The sequence below is a fragment of the Panulirus ornatus genome, chromosome 15 (genome assembly GCF_036320965.1).
Source record: "Panulirus ornatus isolate Po-2019 chromosome 15, ASM3632096v1, whole genome shotgun sequence".
In the NCBI taxonomy this organism is placed as follows: domain Eukaryota; kingdom Metazoa; phylum Arthropoda; class Malacostraca; order Decapoda; family Palinuridae; genus Panulirus; species Panulirus ornatus.
This window is the reverse complement of record NC_092238.1, coordinates 21,377,204-21,398,063: the sequence shown is the minus strand read 5'-3', so window position 1 is coordinate 21,398,063 and position 20,860 is coordinate 21,377,204. Positions and strand designations below refer to the sequence as shown.

The window sequence follows — 20,860 nt, the reverse complement described above, 5'->3', positions numbered from 1 at the left end:
GAAGGCATATGATAGAGTTGATAGAGATGCTCTGTGGAAGGTATTAAGAATATATGGTGTGGGAGGCAAGTTGTTAGAAGCAGTGAAAAGTTTTTATCGAGGATGTAAGGCATGTGTACGTGTAGGAAGAGAGGAAAGTGATTGGTTCTCAGTGAATGTAGGTTTGCGGCAGGGGTGTGTGATGTCTCCATGGTTGTTTAATTTGTTTATGGATGGGGTTGTTAGGGAGGTAAATGCAAGAGTTTTGGAAAGAGGGGCAAGTATGAAGTCTGTTGGGGATGAGAGAGCTTGGGAAGTGAGTCAGTTGTTGTTCGCTGATGATACAGCGCTGGTGGCGGATTCATGTGAGAAACTGCAGAAGCTGGTGACGGAGTTTGGTAAAGTGTGTGGAAGAAGAAAGTTAAGAGTAAATGTGAATAAGAGCAAGGTTATTAGGTACAGTAGGGTTGAGGGTCAAGTCAATTGGGAGGTGAGTTTGAATGGTGAAAAACTGGAGGAAGTGAAGTGTTTTAGATATCTGGGAGTGGATCTGTCAGCGGATGGAACCATGGAAGCGGAAGTGGATCATAGGGTGGGGGAGGGGGCGAAAATTTTGGGAGCCTTGAAAAATGTGTGGAAGTCGAGAACATTATCCCGGAAAGCAAAAATGGGTATGTTTGAAGGAATAGTAGTTCCAACAATGTTGTATGGTTGCGAGGCGTGGGCTATGGATAGAGTTGTACGCAGGAGGATGGATGTGCTGGAAATGAGATGTTTGAGGACAATGTGTGGTGTGAGGTGGTTTGATTGAGTAAGTAACGTAAGGGTAAGAGAGATGTGTGGAAATAAAAAGAGCGTGGTTGAGAGAGCAGAAGAGGGTGTTTTGAAATGGTTTGGGCACATGGAGAGAATGAGTGAGGAAAGATTGACCAAGAGGATATATGTGTCGGAGGTGGAGGGAACGAGGAGAAGAGGGAGACCAAATTGGAGGTGGAAAGATGGAGTGAAAAGGATTTTGTGTGATCGGGGCCTGAACATGCAGGAGGGTGAAAGGAGGGCAAGGAATAGAGTGAAGTGGAGCGATGTGGTATACAGGGGTTGACGTGCTGTCAGTGGATTGAATCAAGGCATGTGAAGCGTCCGGGGTAAACCATGGAAAGCTGTGTAGGTATGTATATTTGCGTGTGTGGACGTGTGTATGTACATGTGTATGGGGGGGGTTGGGCCATTTCTTTCGTCTGTTTCCTTGCGCTACCTCGCAAACGCGGGAGACAGCGACAAAGTATAAAAAAAAAAAAAATATATATATATATATATATATATATATATATATATATATATATATATATATATATATATGGGGGGGGTTGGGCCATTTCTTTCGTCTGTTTCCTTGCGCTACCTCGCAAACGCGGGAGACAGCGACAAAGTATAAAAAAAAAATATATATATATATATATATATATATATATATATATATATATATATATATATATATATATATATATATTTTTTTTTTTTTATACTTTGTCGCTGTCTCCCGCGTTTGCGAGGTAGCGCAAGGAAACAGACGAAAGAAATGGCCCAACCCCCCCCATACACATGTATATACATACGTCCACACACGCAAATATACATACCTACACAGCTTTCCATGCTTTACCCCAGACGCTTCACATGCCTTGATTCAATCCACTGACAGCACGTCAGCCCCGGTATACCACATCGCTCCAATTCACTCTATTCCTTGCCCTCCTTTCACCCTCCTGCATGTTCAGGCCCCGATCACACAAAATCTTTTTCACTCCATCTTTCCACCTCCAATTTGGTCTCCCTCTTCTCCTGGCTCCCTCCACCTCCGACACATATATCCTCTTGGTCAATCTTTCCTCACTCATCCTCTCCATGTGCCCAAACCACTTCAAAACACCCTCTTCTGCTCTCTCAACCACGCTCTTTTTATCTCCACACATCTCTCTTACCCTTACGTTACTCACTCGATCAAACCACCTCACACCACACATTGTCCTCAAACATCTCATTTCCAGCACATCCATCCTCCTGCGCCCAACTCTATCTATAGCCCACGCCTCGCAACCATACAACATTGTTGGAACCACTATTCCTTCAAACATACCCATTTTTGCTTTCCGAGATAATGTTCTCGACTTCCACACATTCTTCAAGGCCCCCAGAATTTTCGCCCCCTCCCCCACCCTATGATCCACTTCCGCTTCCATGGTTCCATCCGCTGCCAGATCCACTCCCAGATATCTAAAACACTTCACTTCCTCCAGTTTTTCTCCATTCAAACTCACCTCCCAATTGACTTAACCCTCAACCCTACTGTACCTAATAACCTTGCTCTTATTCACATTTACTCTTAACTTTCTTCTTCCACACACTTTACCAAACTCAGTCACCAGCTTCTGCAGTTTCTCACATGAATCAGCCACCAGCGCTGTATCATCAGCGAACAACAACTGACTCACTTCCCAAGCTCTCTCATCCCCAACAGACTTCATACTTGCCCCTCTTTCCAAAACTCTTGCATTTACCTCCCTAACAACCCCATCCATAAACAAATTAAACAACCATGGAGACATCACACACCCCTGCCGCAAACATATATATATATATATATATATATATATATATATATATATATATATATATATATATATATATATATATATATATATATATATATTTATTTATTTATTTATTTATTTATATTACATTTATTTATTTTGCTTTGTCGCTGTCTCCCGCGTTTGCAAGGTAGCGCAAGGAAACAGACGAAAGAAATGGCCCAACCCACCCCCATACACAATGTATATACATACACGTCCACACACGCAAATATACATACCTATACATCTCATTGTACACATATATATACACACACAGGCACATATATATATACCCATGCACACAATTCACACTGTCTGCCTTTATTCATTCCCATCGCCACCTCGCCACACATGGAATACCATCCCCCTCCCCCCTCATGTGTGCGAGGTAGCACTAGGAAAAGACAACAAAGGCCCCATTCGTTCACACTCAGTCTCTAGCTGTCATGCAATAATGTCCGAAACCACAGCTCCCTTTCCACATCCAGGCCCCACACAACTTTCCATGGTTTACCCCAGACGCTTCACATGCCCTGATTCAATCCACTGATAGCACGTCAACCCCGGTATACCACATCGATCCAATTCACTCTATTCCTTGCCCTCCTTTCACCCTCCTGCATGTTCAGGCCCCGATCACACAAAATCTTTTTCACTCCGTCATTCCACCTCCAATTTGGTCTCCCACTTCTCCTCGTTCCCTCCACCTCCGACACATATATCCTCTTGGTCAATCTTTCCTCACTCATTCTCTCCATGTGCCCAAACCATTTCAAAACACCCTCTTCTGCTCTCTCAACCACGCTCTTTTTATTTCCACACATCTCTCTTGCCCTTACATTACTTACTCGATCAAACCACCTCACACCACACATTGTCCTCAAACATCTCATTTCCAGCACATCCACCCTCCTGCGCACAACTCTATCCATAGCCCACGCCTCGCAACCAAACAACATTGTTGGAACCACTATTCCTTCAAACATACCCATTTTTGCTTTCCGAGATAATGTTCTCGACTTCCACACATTCTTCAAGGCTCCCAGGATTTTCGCCCCCTCCCTGGGAATAGGGGTGAAAGAATACTTCCCACGCATTCCTCGCGTGTCGTGGAAGGCGACTAGAGGGGACGGGAGAGGGGGGTCCAGAAATCCTCCCCTCCTTGTATTTCAACTTTCTAAAATGGGAAACAGAAGAAGGAGTCACGCGGGGAGTGGTTATCCTCCTTGTAGGCTCAGATTGGGGTGTCTAAATGTGTGTGGATGTAACCAAGATGTGAAAAAAGGAGAGATAGGTAGTATGTTTGATGAAAGGAATCTGGATGCTTTGGCTCTGAGTGAAACGAAGCTCAAGGGTAAAGGGGAAGAGTGGTTTGGGAATGTCTTGGGAGTAAAGTCAGCGGTTAGTGAGAGGACAAGAGCAAGGGAAGGAGTAGCAGTACTCCTGAAACAGGAGTTGTGGGAGTATGTGATAGAATGTAAGAAAGTAAATTCTAGATTAATATGGGTAAAACTGAAAGTTGATGGAGAGAGATGGGTGATTATTGGTGCATATGCACCTGGGCATTAGAAGAAAGATCATGAGAGGCAAGTGTTTTCGGAGCAGCTGAATGAGTGTGTTAGTGGTTTTGATGCACAAGATCGGGTTATAGTGATGGGTGATTTGAATGCAAAGGTGAATAATGTGGCAGTTGAGGGAATAATTGGTATATATGGGGTGTTCAGTGTTGTAAATGGAAATGGTGAAGAGCTTGTAGATTTATGTGCTGAAAAGGGACTGGTGATTGGGAATACCTGGTTTAAAAAGCGAGATATACATAAGTATATGTATGTAAGTAGGAGAGATGGCCAGAGAGCGTTATTGGATTACGTGTTAATTGACAAGCGCGCGAGAGAGAGACTTTTGGATGTTAATGTGCTGAGAGGTGCAACTGGAGGGATGTCTGATCATTATCTTGTGTATGCGAAGGTGAAGATTTGTATGGGTCTTCAGAAAAGAGAGAATGGTGGGGTGAAGAGGGTGGTGAGAGTAAGTGAGCTTGGGAAGGAGACTTGTGTGAGGAAGTACCAGGAGAGACTGAGTACAGAATGGAATATATATATATATATATATATATATATATATATATATATATATATATATATATATATATATATATATATATATATATATATATATATATATTCTTTCTTTTATACTTCTCCCACTCAATTGCATTTTTTCCCTGCAAAAATCGTCCAAATGCCTCTCTCTTCTCTTTCACTAATACTCTTACTTCTTCATCCCACCACTCACTACCCTTTCTAAACAGCCCACCTCCCACTCTTCTCATGCCACAAGCATCTTTTGCGCAATCCATCACTGATTCCCTAAATACATCCCATTCCTCCCCCACTCCCCTTACTTCCATTGTTCTCACCTTTTTCCATTCTGTACACAGTCTCTCCTGATACTTCCTCACACAGGTCTCCTTCCCAAGCTCACTTACTCTCACCACCTTCTTCACCCCAACATTCACTCTTCTTTTCTGAAAACCCATACTAATCTTCACCTTAGCCTCCACAAGATAATGATCAGACATCCCTCCAGTTGCACCTCTCAGCACATTGACATCCAAAAGTCTCTCTTTCGCACGCCTGTCCATTAACACGTAATCCAATAACGCTCTCTGGCCATCTCTCCTACTTACATAAGTATACTTATGTATATCTCGCTTTTTAAACCAGGTATTCCCAATCATCAGTCCTTTTTCAGCACATAAATCTACAAGCTCTTCACCATTTCCATTTACAACACTGAACACCCCATGCATACCAATTATTCCCTCAACTGCCACATTACTCACCTTTGCATTCAAATCACCCATCACTATAACCCGGTCTCGTGCATTAAAACCGCTAACACACTCATTTAGCTGCTCCCAAAACACTTGCCTCTCATGATCTTTCTTCTCATGCCCAGGTGCATATGCACCAATAATCACCCACCTCTCTCCATCAACTTTCAATTTTACCCATATTAATCGAGAATTTACTTTCTTACATTCTATGACATACTCCCACAACTCCTGTTTCAGGAGTATTGCTACTCCTTCCCTTGCTCTTGTCCTCTCACTAACCCCTGACTTCACTCCCCAGACATTTCCAAACCACTCTTCCCCTTTACCCTTGAGCTTCGTTTCACTCAGAGCCAAAACATCCAGGTTCCTTTCCTCAAACATACTACCTATCTCTCCTTTTTTTCACATCTTGGTTACATCCACACACATTTAGGCACCCCACTCTGAGCCTTCGAGGAGGATGAGCACTCCCCGCGTGACTCCTTCTTCTGTTTCCCATTTTAGAAAGTTAATACAAGGAGGGGAGGATTTCCGGCCCCCCGCTCCCGTCCCCTCTAGTCGCTTTCTACGACACGCGAGGAATACGTGGGAAGTATTCTTTCACCCCTATCCCCAGGGACAATATACATATATAAACACACACACACACACACACACACACACACACACACACGCACACACACACACACACATACATATATATACATATGAAAAATGTAAGAAACAATTTAGAAAACAAACTTTTAGCTTGAAATGAATGAAAAAATGAACGTCACATAATGGTTCAACCTCTGGTTATGGAAAAGGAAATGTACAATTTATTCACACAAACGTCAATAGCAGTTCTCATCAATTTCACCACTGAATCAATAAGCTTCAATGTCTAAGCTACATTTTTTATATATATACACACATATATATATATATATATATATATATATATATATATATATATATATATATATATATATATACATATACACATATATATAGTTCAATCCTGGACGTGATATCTTAGAAAAGAAAAAAGAAAAGACAAAGAAAGAGACAGGAGGTCAAGAGAAAGGTGCAAGAGGTGAAAAAAAGGGCAAATGAGAGTTGGGGTGAGAGACTATCAGTAAATTTTAGGGAGAATAAAAAGATGTTCTGGAAGGAGGTAAATAGGGTGCGTAAGACAAGGGAGCAAATGGGAACTTCAGTAAAGGGCGTAAATGGGGAGGTGATAACAAGTAGTGGTGATGTGAGAAGGAGATGGAATGAGTATTTTGAAGGTTTGTTGAATGTGTCTGATGACAGAGTGGCAGATATAGGGTGTTTGGGTCGAGGTGGTGTGCAAAGTGAGAGGGTTAGGGAAAATGATTTGGTAAACAGAGAAGAGGTAGTAAAAGCTTTGCGGAAGATGAAAGCCGGCAAGGCAGCAGGTTTGGATGGTATTGCAGTGGAATTTATTAAAAAAGGGGGTGACTGTATTGTTGACTGGTTGGTAAGGTTATTTAATGTATGTATGACTCATGGTGAGGTGCCTGAGGATTGGCGGAATGCTTGCATAGTGCCGTTGTACAAAGGCAAAGGGGATAAGAGTGAGTGCTCAAATTACAGAGGTATAAGTTTGTTGAGTATTCCTGGTAAATTATATGGGAGGGTATTGATTGAGAGGGTGAAGGCATGTACAGAGCATCAGATTGGGGAAGAGCAGTGTGGTTTCAGAAGTGGTAGAGGATGTGTGGATCAGGTGTTTGCTTTGAAGAATGTATGTGAGAAATACTTAGAAAAGCAAATGGATTTGTATGTAGCATTTATGGATCTGGAGAAGGCATATGATAGAGTTGATAGAGATGCTCTGTGGAAGGTATTAAGAATATATGGTGTGGGAGGCAAGTTGTTAGAAGCAGTGAAAAGTTTTTATCGAGGATGTAAGGCATGTGTACGTGTAGGAAGAGAGGAAAGTGATTGGTTCTCAGTGAATGTAGGTTTGCGGCAGGGGTGTGTGATGTCTCCATGGTTGTTTAATTTGTTTATGGATGGGGTTGTTAGGGAGGTAAATGCAAGAGTTTTGGAAAGAGGGGCAAGTATGAAGTCTGTTGGGGATGAGAGAGCTTGGGAAGTGAGTCAGTTGTTGTTCGCTGATGATACAGCGCTGGTGGCGGATTCATGTGAGAAACTGCAGAAGCTGGTGACGGAGTTTGGTAAAGTGTGTGGAAGAAGAAAGTTAAGAGTAAATGTTAATAAGAGCAAGGTTATTAGGTACAGTAGGGTTGAGGGTCAAGTCAATTGGGAGGTGAGTTTGAATGGTGAGAGGCTGGAGGAAGTGAAGTGTTTTAGATATCTGGGAGTGGATCTGGCAGCGGATGGAACCATGGAAGCGGAAGTGGATCATAGGGTGGGGGAGGGGGCGAAAATTTTGGGAGCCTTGAAAAATGTGTGGAAGTCGAGAACATTATCCCGGAAAGCAAAAATGGGTATGTTTGAGGGAATAGTGGTTCCAACAATGTTGTATGGTTGCGAGGCGTGGGCTATGGATAGAGTTGTGCGCAGGAGGATGGATGTGCTGGAAATGAGATGTTTGAGGACAATGTGTGGTGTGAGGTGGTTTGATCGAGTAAGTAACGTAAGGGTAAGAGAGATGTGTGGAAATAAAAAGAGCGTGGTTGAGAGAGCAGAAGAGGGTGTTTTGAAATGGTTTGGGCACATGGAGAGAATGAGTGAGGAAAGATTGACCAAGAGGATATATGTGTCGGAGGTGGAGGGAACGAGGAGAAGAGGGAGACCAAATTGGAGGTGGAAAGATGGAGTGAAAAGGATTTTGTGTGATCGGGGCCTGAACATGCAGGAGGGTGAAAGGAGGGCAAGGAATAGAGTGAATTGGAGCGATGTGGTATACAGGGGTTGACGTGCTGTCAGTGGATTGAATCAAGGCATGTGAAGCGTCTGGGGTAAACCATGGAAGGCTGTGTAGGTATGTATATTTGCGTGTGTGGACGTGTGTATGTACATGTGTATGGGGGGGGTTGGGCCATTTCTTTCGTCTGTTTCCTTGCGCTACCTCGCAAACGCGGGAGACAGCGACAAAGTATAAAAAAAAAAAAAAAAAAAAAAAATATATATATATATATATATATATATATATATATATTTTAGGGAGAATAAAAAGATGTTCTGGAAGGAGGTAAATAAAGTGCGTAAGACAAGGGAGCAAATGGGAACTTCAGTGAAGGGCGCAAATCGGGAGGTGATAACAAGTAGTGGTGATGTGAGAAGGAGATGGAGTGAGTATTTTGAAGGTTTGTTGAATGTGTTTGATGATAGAGTGGCAGATATAGGGTGTTTTGGTCGAGGTGGTGTGTAAAGTGAGAGGGTTAGGGAAAATGATTTGGTAAACAGAGAAGAGGTAGTGAAAGCTTTGCGAAAGATGAAAGCCGGCAAGGCAGCAGGTTTGGATGGTATTGCAGTGGAATTTATTAAAAAAAGGGGGTGACTGTATTGTTGACTGGTTGGTAAGGTTATTCAATGTATGTATGACTCATGGTGAGGTGCCTGAGGATTGGCGGAATGCGTGCATAGTGCCATTGTACAAAGGCAAAGGGGATAAGAGTGAGTGCTCAAATTACAGAGGTATAAGTTTGTTGAGTATTCCTGGTAAATTATATGGGAGGGTATTGATTGAGAGGGTGAAGGCATGTACAGAGCATCAGATTGGGGAGGAGCAGTGTGGTTTCAGAAGTGGTAGAGGATGTTTGGATCAGGTGTTTGCTTTGAAGAATGTATGTGAGAAATACTTAGAAAAGCAAATGGATTTGTATGTAGCATTTATGGATCTGGAGAAGGCATATGATAGAGTTGATAGAGATGCTCTGTGGAAGGTATTAAGAATATATGGTGTGGGAGGAAAGTTGTTAGAAGCAGTGAAAAGTTTTTATCGAGGATGTAAGGCATGTGTACGTGTAGGAAGAGAGGAAAGTGATTGGTTCTCAGTGAATGTAAGTTTGCGGCAGGGGTGTGTGATGTCTCCATGGTTGTTTAATTTGTTTATGGATGGGGTTGTTAGGGAGGTAAATGCAAGAGTTTGGAAAGAGGGGCAAGTATGAAGTCTGTTGTGGATGAGAGAGCTTGGGAAGTGAGTCAGTTGTTGTTCGCTGATGATACAGCGCTGGTGGCTGATTCATGTGAGAAACTGCAGAAGCTGGTGACTGAGTTTGGTAAAGTGTGTGGAAGAAGAAAGTTAAGAGTAAATGTGAATAAGAGCAAGGTTATTAGGTACAGTAGGGTTGAGGGTCAAGTCAATTGGGAGGTGAGTTTGAATGGAGAAAAACTGGAGGAAGTGAAGTGTTTTAGATATCTGGGAGTGGATCTGGCAGCGGATGGAACCATGGAAGCGGAAGTGGATCATAGGGTGGGGGAGGGGGCGAAAATTCTGGGGGCCTTGAAGAATGTGTGGAAGTCGAAAACATTATCTCGGAAAGCAAAAATGGGTATGTTTGAAGGAATAGTGGTTCCAACAATGTTGTATGGTTGCGAGGCGTGGGCTATGGATAGAGTTGTGCGCAGGAGGATGGATGTGTTGGAAATGAGATGTTTGAGGACAATGTGTGGTGTGAGGTGGTTTGATCGAGTGAGTAACGTAAGGGTAAGAGAGATGTGTGGAAATAAAAAGAGCGTGGTTGAGAGAGCAGAAGAGGGTGTTTTGAAGTGGTTTGGGCACATGGAGAGAATGAGTGAGGAAAGATTGACCAAGAGGATATATGTGTCGGAGGTGGAGGGAACGAGGAGAAGAGGGAGACCAAATTGGAGGTGGAAAGATGGAGTGAAAAGATTTTGTGTGATCGGGGCCTGAACATGCAGGAGGGTGAAAGGAGGGCAAGGAATAGAGTGAATTGGAGCGATGTGGTATACCGGGGTTGACGTGCTGTCAGTGGATTGAATCAAGGCATGTGAAGCGTCTGGGGTAAACCATGGAAAGCTGTGTAGGTGTGTGTGTTTGCGTGTGTGGACGTATGTATATACATGTGTATGGGGGGGGGGGGGGGGTTGGCCATTTCTTTCGTCTGTTTCCTTGCGCTACCTCGCAAACGCGGGAGACAGCGTCAAAGTATAATAAAAAAAAAAAATTATATATATATATATATGCATTAGTCATCTTCCATGACTAGTACTTGACTCCTGCTCTGAGTGCTTTGTTACATATATTTACTAATGGAAGGTTTGCTTCCTCCTGGCACTTGTATACGACTTTTGGATAATTTCCTTAGATTCTTAGGATTCATTTGGCTTTATGTTTAGAAATCTGCTTTAGAACATAATTTCTAATTAATGTGATTTTACATGATTTATCTTCTCTTTTCATATTTCTTTGACTTAGATATGGTGCTTAGAGTTTCTTTGGTAAATCTCATCTTAATCCCGTACTAAAACTGCAGTAGTCGATAATATCACTATTTTTGTTCAAACTGAAGGTAGAAGACAATAACGGAAAGGTTATTTTACAGCCTCCTACCACCTTGTAAAACCAGTGTCCGGAGCTCATCCCACCTCGTTAACAAGAAAACACCTGTAAATCTAAATTTTGTAAGGTATAAGTGATAACACAAGTCTTATTACACTTATTTATCATGCAACTACAAAATCTAAACCATTTACACTTACTACATCTTATGCCCTCATAGCCACACATTCCGTGGTCACATTTGTTAGGTTACAACTACCCTTCAGTCTGAAGAATGACAAGCCTGCAACACTCTCCAGCTTGATGAAAAGAAAGATACGTTTCATTAATAAGACAGAGAAATGCTGGAACCTTATCATTCGTAAGTCCACTTCACTACCACAAGTTCCTCTACCTACAGATTATCACGGATGATATTGTCATCCTCTGGGTGAAGCTATACAATGATCGTCTCTATTTACTCTGGACATTAGGTTTCCTGATCAAAGATGCTGTTTTGATTGCCGGTTTTCGCTTGTTACTGAGGCACCTCACCTCATGCCACACGTAAGTACCTTCCACACTAACAGGAACAGTTGGGCCTCACTGCAGCTACTTCTGGGATGATCCTGTAGGCGGCCAATCTCCCTCGTATTACTTCATCGCCATCACGCTGAAACGCACAAGATTCCTGTCAAGATTGAGACAACATCCTTACTACCTGTGTTCCCCCGGTTTGCGTCACAGCGAGCTTCTCTAGTTTGCTTATAATGTTCACCCTTTCCCCGCGTTACCAGTATATACCTGCTTCAATTACGGCAATAATTCTTAGTTTTATACATGGTCGCCCACAATGCTGCCAACCATATCGACGCGCTATCCCAGGATTGCATCAGACCCGTTACGCCGTTTCGATTCCCTTAGATCCGCCTTTGTTGAATCCATATCACTGACGTATATGAGCTAGAGAGAACCGATTCTAAGAATGATCCTTACGGCATACGACTTGTTACGTCTGACCATTATGAGGCTTGACCATTGATCACTCTTGAGGTCCAATACACAAGTTTCGTAAACATCAAAGTACAACCCCGTCTATGACATGTGACAGCTTTTGTTAATAACCTTTTATGTTATGTGAAACATGAGCGATTTCGTCGAAAACCGCGCTGAAAACCTTGTGTTGCTCCTACCATGGTTTACAGTCTCATCTCGAATGATGGTTTCCATAAGTTTACTACCTACAGATGTTAAGCTAATTGGACGACAATTAGCGAGCAGCGATTTTTACCTTTTATAAAACATCAATAGATCTGTTTCATTATCCTTATGATGCAATGAAACTGGTCCTGGCAGACATGTAGGCATTAGATGTAAACCCTCCATACAAACGGATTCCTCTATAAACATTGTTAATTGTATGAATTAGTTCCGTGAGCATATCAGTTTGCGTTACGTAGGTCAAAATTATAAAAACAAAAAAGTAATTCAAACGATATTCATTCAGTAAAACTCTTTTATATCATCAAATTTGACTGTAATAAGTTTTATAATACTCTGGAAGGTTTCTCTAAAGTGGCGAGGGATTTGAAAATGAGGGAGAACGGATGTAGCTAAAAAACAAATGAGTGGATCAATTGAGGAATAAGAATAGAGTTATGATGGGCCACAGAAAAGAGAGGGAAAGAAGAAAAAGAGGGAAGAAATACTGAAGGAGCGAAAGAGGAAGTGTCATACAATGTATTCAAGCGAATTTCCTCATTTTCCTGTTCCATCTCCAAAGGGCTTTGGAAAACTTTGGTTTGCGAGCCATATATCCTCTATGGAATTCGCTATACAGAATAGCGCCAGGAATATCGTCCCCAAGGTAATGGTCCCGGCACTCATACATGCGATTAATGTCAGCAATGTCAGCGCGGGATGGTCCAGACGTCTCTCCCAGATAGCCCGGGAAGTTTTGATTGAGAGTTATAACAGGACCTTTTCCTGTGCCAAAGGCATCCTTTGGATACTGCATGACGCTATTGTAATCGTAAGGAAGTCCAAAGGTGGCCAAGTACGCATACTTTCCTTTCATCTTCTTAAAATTATAAAAGCGTTTTTGGTCGATGCGATCTTTGTGGACTGTGACATACTTGTCTCGATCTGGTCGAACCTGCTTGTGGTGGAAGCCGATGGCATGAATGAACTCGTGAATAGCCGTCCCCAATCCCTCATAAAGGCACGTGGGATATAAATTGATCTCTTGGTATCCAGGAAGATACTTCTTATAACCTACATGAGAAAAACATGCTCGTTTTCCCCATACAACCCTTAAAGAATACATGGTGGCGGTAGTACCGTTGGTCAACCTCAAGCATGTCAACTTATTGATGGCGTCCATTGCAGCGTACACCCTCGGGCGGAACTCCTGTGGATAGCTGTCAACAATGGTTACGGGAATCGTCTTATCAGGCCAACGTTTCTTCATCATCCAAGAAATTGGCCGGGAGCCGACCGACGGGAGTGGAGCCATGTACGAGGTGCTGTCGTCCGCCCCGGAGGACCAGGACGTCGAGGTGTCGGTGGACTCCACCAGGCAGACCCGGGATGACACGAGGGACCCGAACAACAACAACAACAACAGAGCTAAGAATCTTGCTGTCATCGGAGGTCTGACGTGATTTGTAAACTTACCTATGTGAGTAACATTGATATCAAAGTTGCTATAAAAGTTCAAACGTGGTTATTTGGCCCAGGCAGTTTGCAGAAACGTATATAACGTGAAACCGGTAGGAGTGACATATATTATAGGCTATCTATCCGCGGTTTTAGTCAATGAAATGAATAGATAGATATTATCAAGAGAAAAGTAATGTCATTATCATTACCACAAAGTTTCAAAGGTTTTAGTCAAATGATGAGCTTTTACTCTTCAAGATATTCAGTAAAATCCAATAAGTAAACTTTGAAAAAATAGAATTTTTTTTATTTTGTGGTGATGAATACCAATGAACAATTCTTTACGTTTTCCTTGAAAATATTGTTTATGAATAATATAAATATCTTTGGTGAAAGAAAGAAAAACATCAATATCAACAAGATGTAAACAATCCATTTTCATAAACTTTTATCTCTGATAAAGCTCATTAAATGACACATAAAGAATATTATATATGAATTCAACAATCTTGTTGATATCACAAAACCAAACAAGATAAACAGATTTTTCAAATCAGTAATAAACGAAGAGGAAGACGTCCGGAGGTGACTTGTTGCTCCCAACGTAAAGACTTATAGGCAGAATCCGGTAACATTTTCTGAACAAAATGGGACAAGCAGAGTAGAGTGGCTGGGCTTAGAAGCATGTTCTCCACTTTAACTGACTAATGATATGATAGAGATAAAGGCAACACAAACCACATACATCGATTGTGAGGATGGAATCAGGGATGAAACATCCATAACTTGGAAGGTTAAAGATACAAAGATGGTGAAATACCTTTACCCGGGATCAGTAGCACCTGTGGCAGTGGACAAGCTTTGTGATGGTTCATCAGTTACAAGTGATAAACTTGAATACGAAATTCTTAGGTATGGTCCCTCAGGAGAACTTTTTACAAGTATTCTTAAAAGATGTATGATGCCTATGCACCTGGCCATGAAAAGAAAGATCATGAGAGGCAAGTGTTTTGGGAGCAGCTGAGTGAGTGTGTTAGCAGCTTTGATGCGCAAGACCAGGTTTAGTGATGGATGATTTGAATGCAAGGGTGAGTAATGTGGCAGTTGAAGGTATAATTGGTGTACATGGGTGTCCAGTGTTGTAAATGGAAATGGTGATGTAGATTTGTGTGCTGAAAAAAGACCGGTGATTGGGAATACCTGGTTTAAAAAGAGAGATATACATAAGTATACGTATGTAAGTAGGAGAGATGGCCAGAGAGCGTTATTGGATTACGTGTTAATTCATAGGCGCGTGAAAGAGAGACCTTTGAATGTTAATGTGCGAAGAGGGTCAACTAGAGGAATGTCTGATCATTATCTAGTGGAGGCGAAGGTGAAGATATGTAGGGGTTTTCAAAAAAGAAGAGAAAATGTTGGAGTGAAGAGAGTGGTGAGAGTAAGTGAACTTGGAAAGGAGCCTTGTGTGAGGAAGTACCAGGAGAGATTGAGTGCAGAATGGAAAAAGGTGAGAGCAAATGACGTAAGGGGAGTGGGGGTGGAATGGGATGTATTTAGGGAAGCAGTGCTGGCGTGAGCAAAAAATGCCTGTGGCATGAGAAAGGTGGGAGGTGGGCAGATTAGAAAGGGTAGGAAGTGGTGGGATGAAAAAGTAAGATTGTTAGTAAAAGAGAAGAGACAGGCATTTGGATTATTTTTGCAGTGAAATAGTGCAAATGACTGGGAGATGTATAAAAGAAAGAGGCAAGAGGTCAAGAGAAAGGTGCAAGAAGTGAAAAAGAGGGCAATTGAGAGTTGGCGTGAGAGAGTACCATCAAATTTTAGGAAGAATAAAAGATGTTTCGGAAGGAGGTAAATAAAGTGCGTAGGACAAGAGAACAAATGGGAACATCGGCGAAGTGTGAAAATGGGGAGGTAATAACAAGTAGTGGTGATGTGAGAAGGAGATGGAATGAGTATTTTGAAGGCTTTTGAATGTGTTTGATGATAGAGTGGCAGATATAGGGTGTTATGGTCGAGGTGGTGTGCGAAGTGAGAGGGTCAGGGAGAATGATTTGGTAAACAGAGAAGAGGTAGTGAAAGCTTTGCGGAAGATGAAAGCCGGCAAGGCGGCGGATTTGGAATCTATTGCAGTGGAATTTATTAAAAAAAAAAAGGGGGGGGTGACTGTGTTGTTGACTGGTTTGTGAGGATATTCAATGTATGTGTGGTTCATGTTGAAGTGCCTGAGGATTGACGGAATGCATGTATAATGCCATTATATGAAGGCAAAGGGGAAAATTACAGAGGCATAAGTTTGTTGAGTATTCCTGGGAAATTATGGGAAGGTATTGAGAAGGTTAAGGCATGTACAGAGCATCAGATTGGGGAGGAGCAGTGTGGTTTCAGAAGTGGTAGAGGATGTGTGGATCAAGTGTTTGCTTTGAAGAATGTATATGAGAAATACTTAGAAAAGCAGATGGATATGTATGTAGCATTTATGGATCTGGAAAAGGCATATGATACGGTTGATAGAGATACTCTGTGGAAGGTATTATGAGTATATGGTGTGGGAGGTCAGTTGCTAGAAGCAGTGAAAAGTATTTAGCGAGGATGTAAGGCATGTGTACGAGTAAGAAGAGAGGAAAGTGAATGGTTCCCATTGAATGTCAGTTTGCGGCAGGGGTGCGTGATGTCTCCATGGTCGTTTAATTTGTTTATGGATGGGGTTGTTAGGGAGGTAAATGCAAGAGTTTTGGAAAGAGGGGCAAGTATGAAGTCTGTTGGGGATGAGAGAGCTTGGGAAGTGAGTCAGTTGTTGTTCGCTGATGATACAGCGCTGGTGGCTGATTCATGTGAGAAACTGCAGAAGCTGGTGACTGAGTTTGGTAAAGTGTGTGGAAGAAGAAAGTTAAGAGTAAATGTGAATAAGAGCAACGTTATTAGGTTCAGTAGGGTTGAGGGACAAGTCAATTGGGAAGTAAGTTTGAATGAAGAAAAACTGGAGGAAGTGAAGTGTTTTAGATATCTTTGGCAGCGGATGGAACCATGGAAGCGGAAGTGAGTCACAGAGTGGGGAAGGGGGCGAAGATTCTGGGAGCGTTGAAGAATGTGTGGAAGGTGAGAACATTATCTCGGAAAGCAAAAATGGGTATGTTTGAAAGAATAGTCGTTCCAACAATGTTATATGGTTGCGAGGCGTGGGCTATGGATAGAGTTGTACGGGAGGGTGGATGTGTTGAAAGTGAGATGTTTGAAGGCAATATGTGGTGTGCGGTAGTTTGATCAAGTAAGTAATTAAAGGGTGAGAGAGATGTGTGGTAATAAAAAGAGTGTGGTTGAGAAAGCAGAAGAGGGTGTACTGAAGTGGTTTGGTCACATGGAGAGAATGGGTGAGGGAAGATTGAGAGAGAGGATATATGTGTCAGAGGTGGAGGGAACGAGGAGAAGTGGGAGACCAAATTGGAGCTGGATGGATGGAGTGAAAAAGATTTTGAGCGATCGGAGCCTGAACATGCAGGAGGGTGAAATACGTGCAAGTAATAGAGTGAATTGGAACGATGTGGTATACCGGGGTCGACGTGCTGTCAATGGATTGAACCAGGGCATGTGAAGCGTCTAGGGTAAACCATGGAAAGTTTTATGGGGCCTGGATGTGGAAAGGGAGCTGTGGTTTCGGTGCATTACACATGACAGCTAGAGACGGTGTGGACGAATGTGGCCTTTGTTGTCCTTTCCCTGTGCTACCTCGCGCTCACGCGGGGAAGGGGGGTGTCATTTCATGTGTGGCGGGGTGGTGGCGAAATGGATGGATGCAGCATGTATGTATATGTACATGTGTATATATGTACGTATACGTTGAAATGTATAGGTATGTACATGTGCATGTGTGGGCGTTTATGTATATACATGTGTATGTGGGTTGGGCGTCGCTGAACTATCATCAAATACCTATACCGAGTTTTTGTATTAGGTAAAAGGCAATTGTCAAAAGAAAACACAAGAAATGATGAGAGAAAAGGGACATAAAAGTAAATATTTTGATAAAAGATGAAATATCTCTGCCTTAGATAGCTCTTTTGTTTTGGATTTTCACTTAGATATCCAAAGGAGAATGTATTTTGTGGTTCATAATTATGAATAATCTTGTTTTTAACACCTCTTTTTTATTTCTAATAATATCTTACGGATTCTGGGTAAAAGCTCTTGGTTCTAAGCAAACATTTAAATGTAACACAATATACATTTATCTGAAACAAATCATTTATCACAACAACCATTATGTTTGTACCAGATTCTGTAAGTCCTCAGCGTTTTTCGTAAGTATATATGACATCCTTCTGCCTCATCAAAATACATACACATATACGTATCTACACGTGTGTAGATGAATGTATATGTTTTTGACATTTTCTTTGTTTTATCAAAGTTTGTTGTCCGTGTAAAGAGAATGCGATATCATGCCATAGGTTATATATCTGAGAATTTATATAAAGAAGGAAAATCAGAAAAAAATCAAATTGCTTAAGTTGTATGGTGGGTATAACAATCATCTGCGCAAGTGGGAGTCGACATGTTCCAAAATTCTACATGTGATCAATGATATCACGGAGGGTTGGTATGCCTGTCCTCACCAACCCATCATAGGAGTGTGTTGCCATATGGGAATGATTTATCAGATATTTGTTTGAGGCAATTGTCATCGCTCGTAAGGCTTGCGTACTAATGAACCATAAATGGTTTATGGCTGTAGTATATGATTGATTTTTGACGCTTTATTGCCATCTAATAGTTCAATTATGAGACAGAGCTGATTATGAACCTGGTTCACCAGACCCTCCATTGTCGGTTATGAACCACATCAGAGACATGTGAAAATTTCATGATTTTCATGCCATTCGTAATGGAAACCTCCCAGGAAACACGGGGAGCCATTGTCTCCCTTTACTAAGATGGGTCACAGCATTTCTCAAATAGCCCGGCGGCGGGTCGGTGTCACCGGAAGACCGTCTCTCTATGGATCAGGCGACACCGCCAGACTGGGACTGCAGCTGATGGGCAACTGAACTGCCGGCCACGTAACACTACCCCGGGGGTTGATCGGTTTGATTTGTAATCATGTTCTAATACCGGGAGAGATATGTTACAAACATTGGTATACAAGTAACAAAAAATCATGACTAATATACATTCATTGGGACTATACTTGTTCGTGGTATTTCACCTCACCAGGTCGTAGCAGCTGCTGCTGATGACGACCAGTTCACAACTGCTACCAGCATAGTGCAGCACTCAGACACTCCGACACCAGCATCACTCCACTGGACGTCGTCACGGTCGTATAGCGTCATGCAAGCAAATGTTGAGTGAACGCCACGTGTTGGCCAGAATAGAATATACACTTGAGTATACTGACGAGAAAGACAACTTCTGGGACAGAGTAGTATTTTGTGACGAAAAACAACTTTTCCACCGACGGTCCTACATCTGCACGATATGTGTGGCGGATGATCAATATCAGATGAAGCTCTTTGTAGTGACTCGGTGTCTATTTTGTTGCTTGAATTAGATTGGATTTTCTTTGAATGTAGAGTTTTATACATTATATGTTTTTTCGTCCTCGCTCTTACTATTGGTATATTCTAATTGATAATATTACTGTACTATACTCTTATAACGCTATAAGATTTGAAGCAAGGCATGTGATAAAAGGCAAGAGGAGTAGCAGGGTCAGTGTTGGTTTATTTGGATGGATGCACACAAGAGCTAAATACTAAGTCATTAGTATTTATCATGATATGGTCTTTAATATCAGCAAGAAATTGTTCTGCCTAATTATTTATATATATATATATATATATATATATATATATATATATATATATATATATATATATATATATATATATATATATATATATTTGTATTATTATATTATTATTATACTTTGTCGCTGTCTCCCGCGTTTGCGAGGTAGCGCAAGGAAACAGACGAAAGAAATGGCCCAACCCCCCCCCCATACACATGTATATACATACGCCCACACACGCTAATATACATACCTACACAGCTTTCCATGGTTTACCCCAGACGCTTCACATGCCTTGATTCAATCCACTGACAGCACGTCAACCCAGGTATACCACATCGCTCCAATTCACTCTATTCCTTGCCCTTCTTTCACCCTCCTGCATGTTCAGGCCCCGATCACACAAAATCTTTTTCACTCCATCTTTCCACCTCCAATTTGGTCTCCCTCTTCTCCTTGTTCCCTCCACCTCCGACACATACATCCTCTTGGTCAATCTTTCCTCACTCATCCTCTCCATATGCCCAAACCACTTCAAAACACTCTCTTCTGCTCTCTCAACCACGCTCTTTTTATTTCCACACATCTCTCTTACCCTTACGTTGCTCACTCGATCAAACCACCTCACACCACACATTGTCCTCAAACATCTCATTTCCAGCACATCCATCCTCCTGCGCACAACTCTATCCATAGCCCACGCCTCGCAACCATACAACATTGCTGGAACCACTATTCCTTCAAACATACCCATTTTTGCTTTCCGAGATAATGTTCTCGACTTCCACACATTCTTCAAGGCCCCCAGGATTTTCGCCCCCTCCCCCACCCTATGATCCACTTCCGCTTCCATGGTTCCATCCGCTGCCAGATCCAATCCCAGATATCTAAAACACTTCACTTCCTCCAGTTTTTCTCCATTCAAACTCACCTCCCAATTGACTTGACCCTCAACCCTACTGTACCTAATAACCTTGCTCTTATTCACATTTACTCTTAACTTTCTTCTTCCACACACTTTTCCAAACTCAGTCACCAGCTTCTGCAGTTTCTCACATGAATCAGCCACCAGCGCTGTATCATCAGCGAACAACAATTGACTCACTTCCCAAGCTCTCTCATCCCCAACACACTTCATACTTGCCCCTCTTTCCAAAACTCTTGCATTTACCTCCCTAACAACCCCATCCATAAACAAATTAAACAACCATGGAGACATCACACACCCCTGCCGCAAACCTACATTCACTGAGAACCAATCACTTTCCTCTCTTCCTACACGTACACATGCCTTACATAATCGATAAAAACTTTTCACTGCTTCTAACAACTTTCCTCCCACACCATATATTCTTAATACCTTCAACAGAGCATCTCTATCAACTCTATCATATGCCTTCTCCAGATCCATAAATGCTACATACAAATCCATTTGCTTTTCTAAGTATTTCTCACATACATTCTTCAAAGCAAACACCTGATCCACACATCCTCTACCACTTCTGAAACCACACTGCTCTTCCCCAATCTGATGCTCTGTA

At 42.0% G+C, this 20,860-nt stretch overlaps 1 protein-coding gene across 1 annotated transcript; it reads right to left on the bottom strand.

Annotated features, from left to right (window-relative positions):
- Positions 1-12,576: 12,576 nt before the first annotated feature.
- Positions 12,577-13,530, bottom strand: LOC139753599 (high choriolytic enzyme 1-like). Its single transcript, XM_071670221.1, has one exon. The coding sequence runs from the start codon at positions 13,515-13,517 to the stop codon at positions 12,615-12,617; it is 903 nt and encodes a 300-aa protein (XP_071526322.1). The 5' UTR covers positions 13,518-13,530; the 3' UTR covers positions 12,577-12,614.
- Positions 13,531-20,860: the final 7,330 nt, after the last annotated feature.

What these genes read in the sequence shown, in the direction of transcription:
- LOC139753599 (XM_071670221.1), bottom strand. Translation starts at nt 13,517, where the DNA reads ATGACAGCAAGATTCTTAGCTCTGTTGTTGTTGTTGTTGTTCGGGTCC.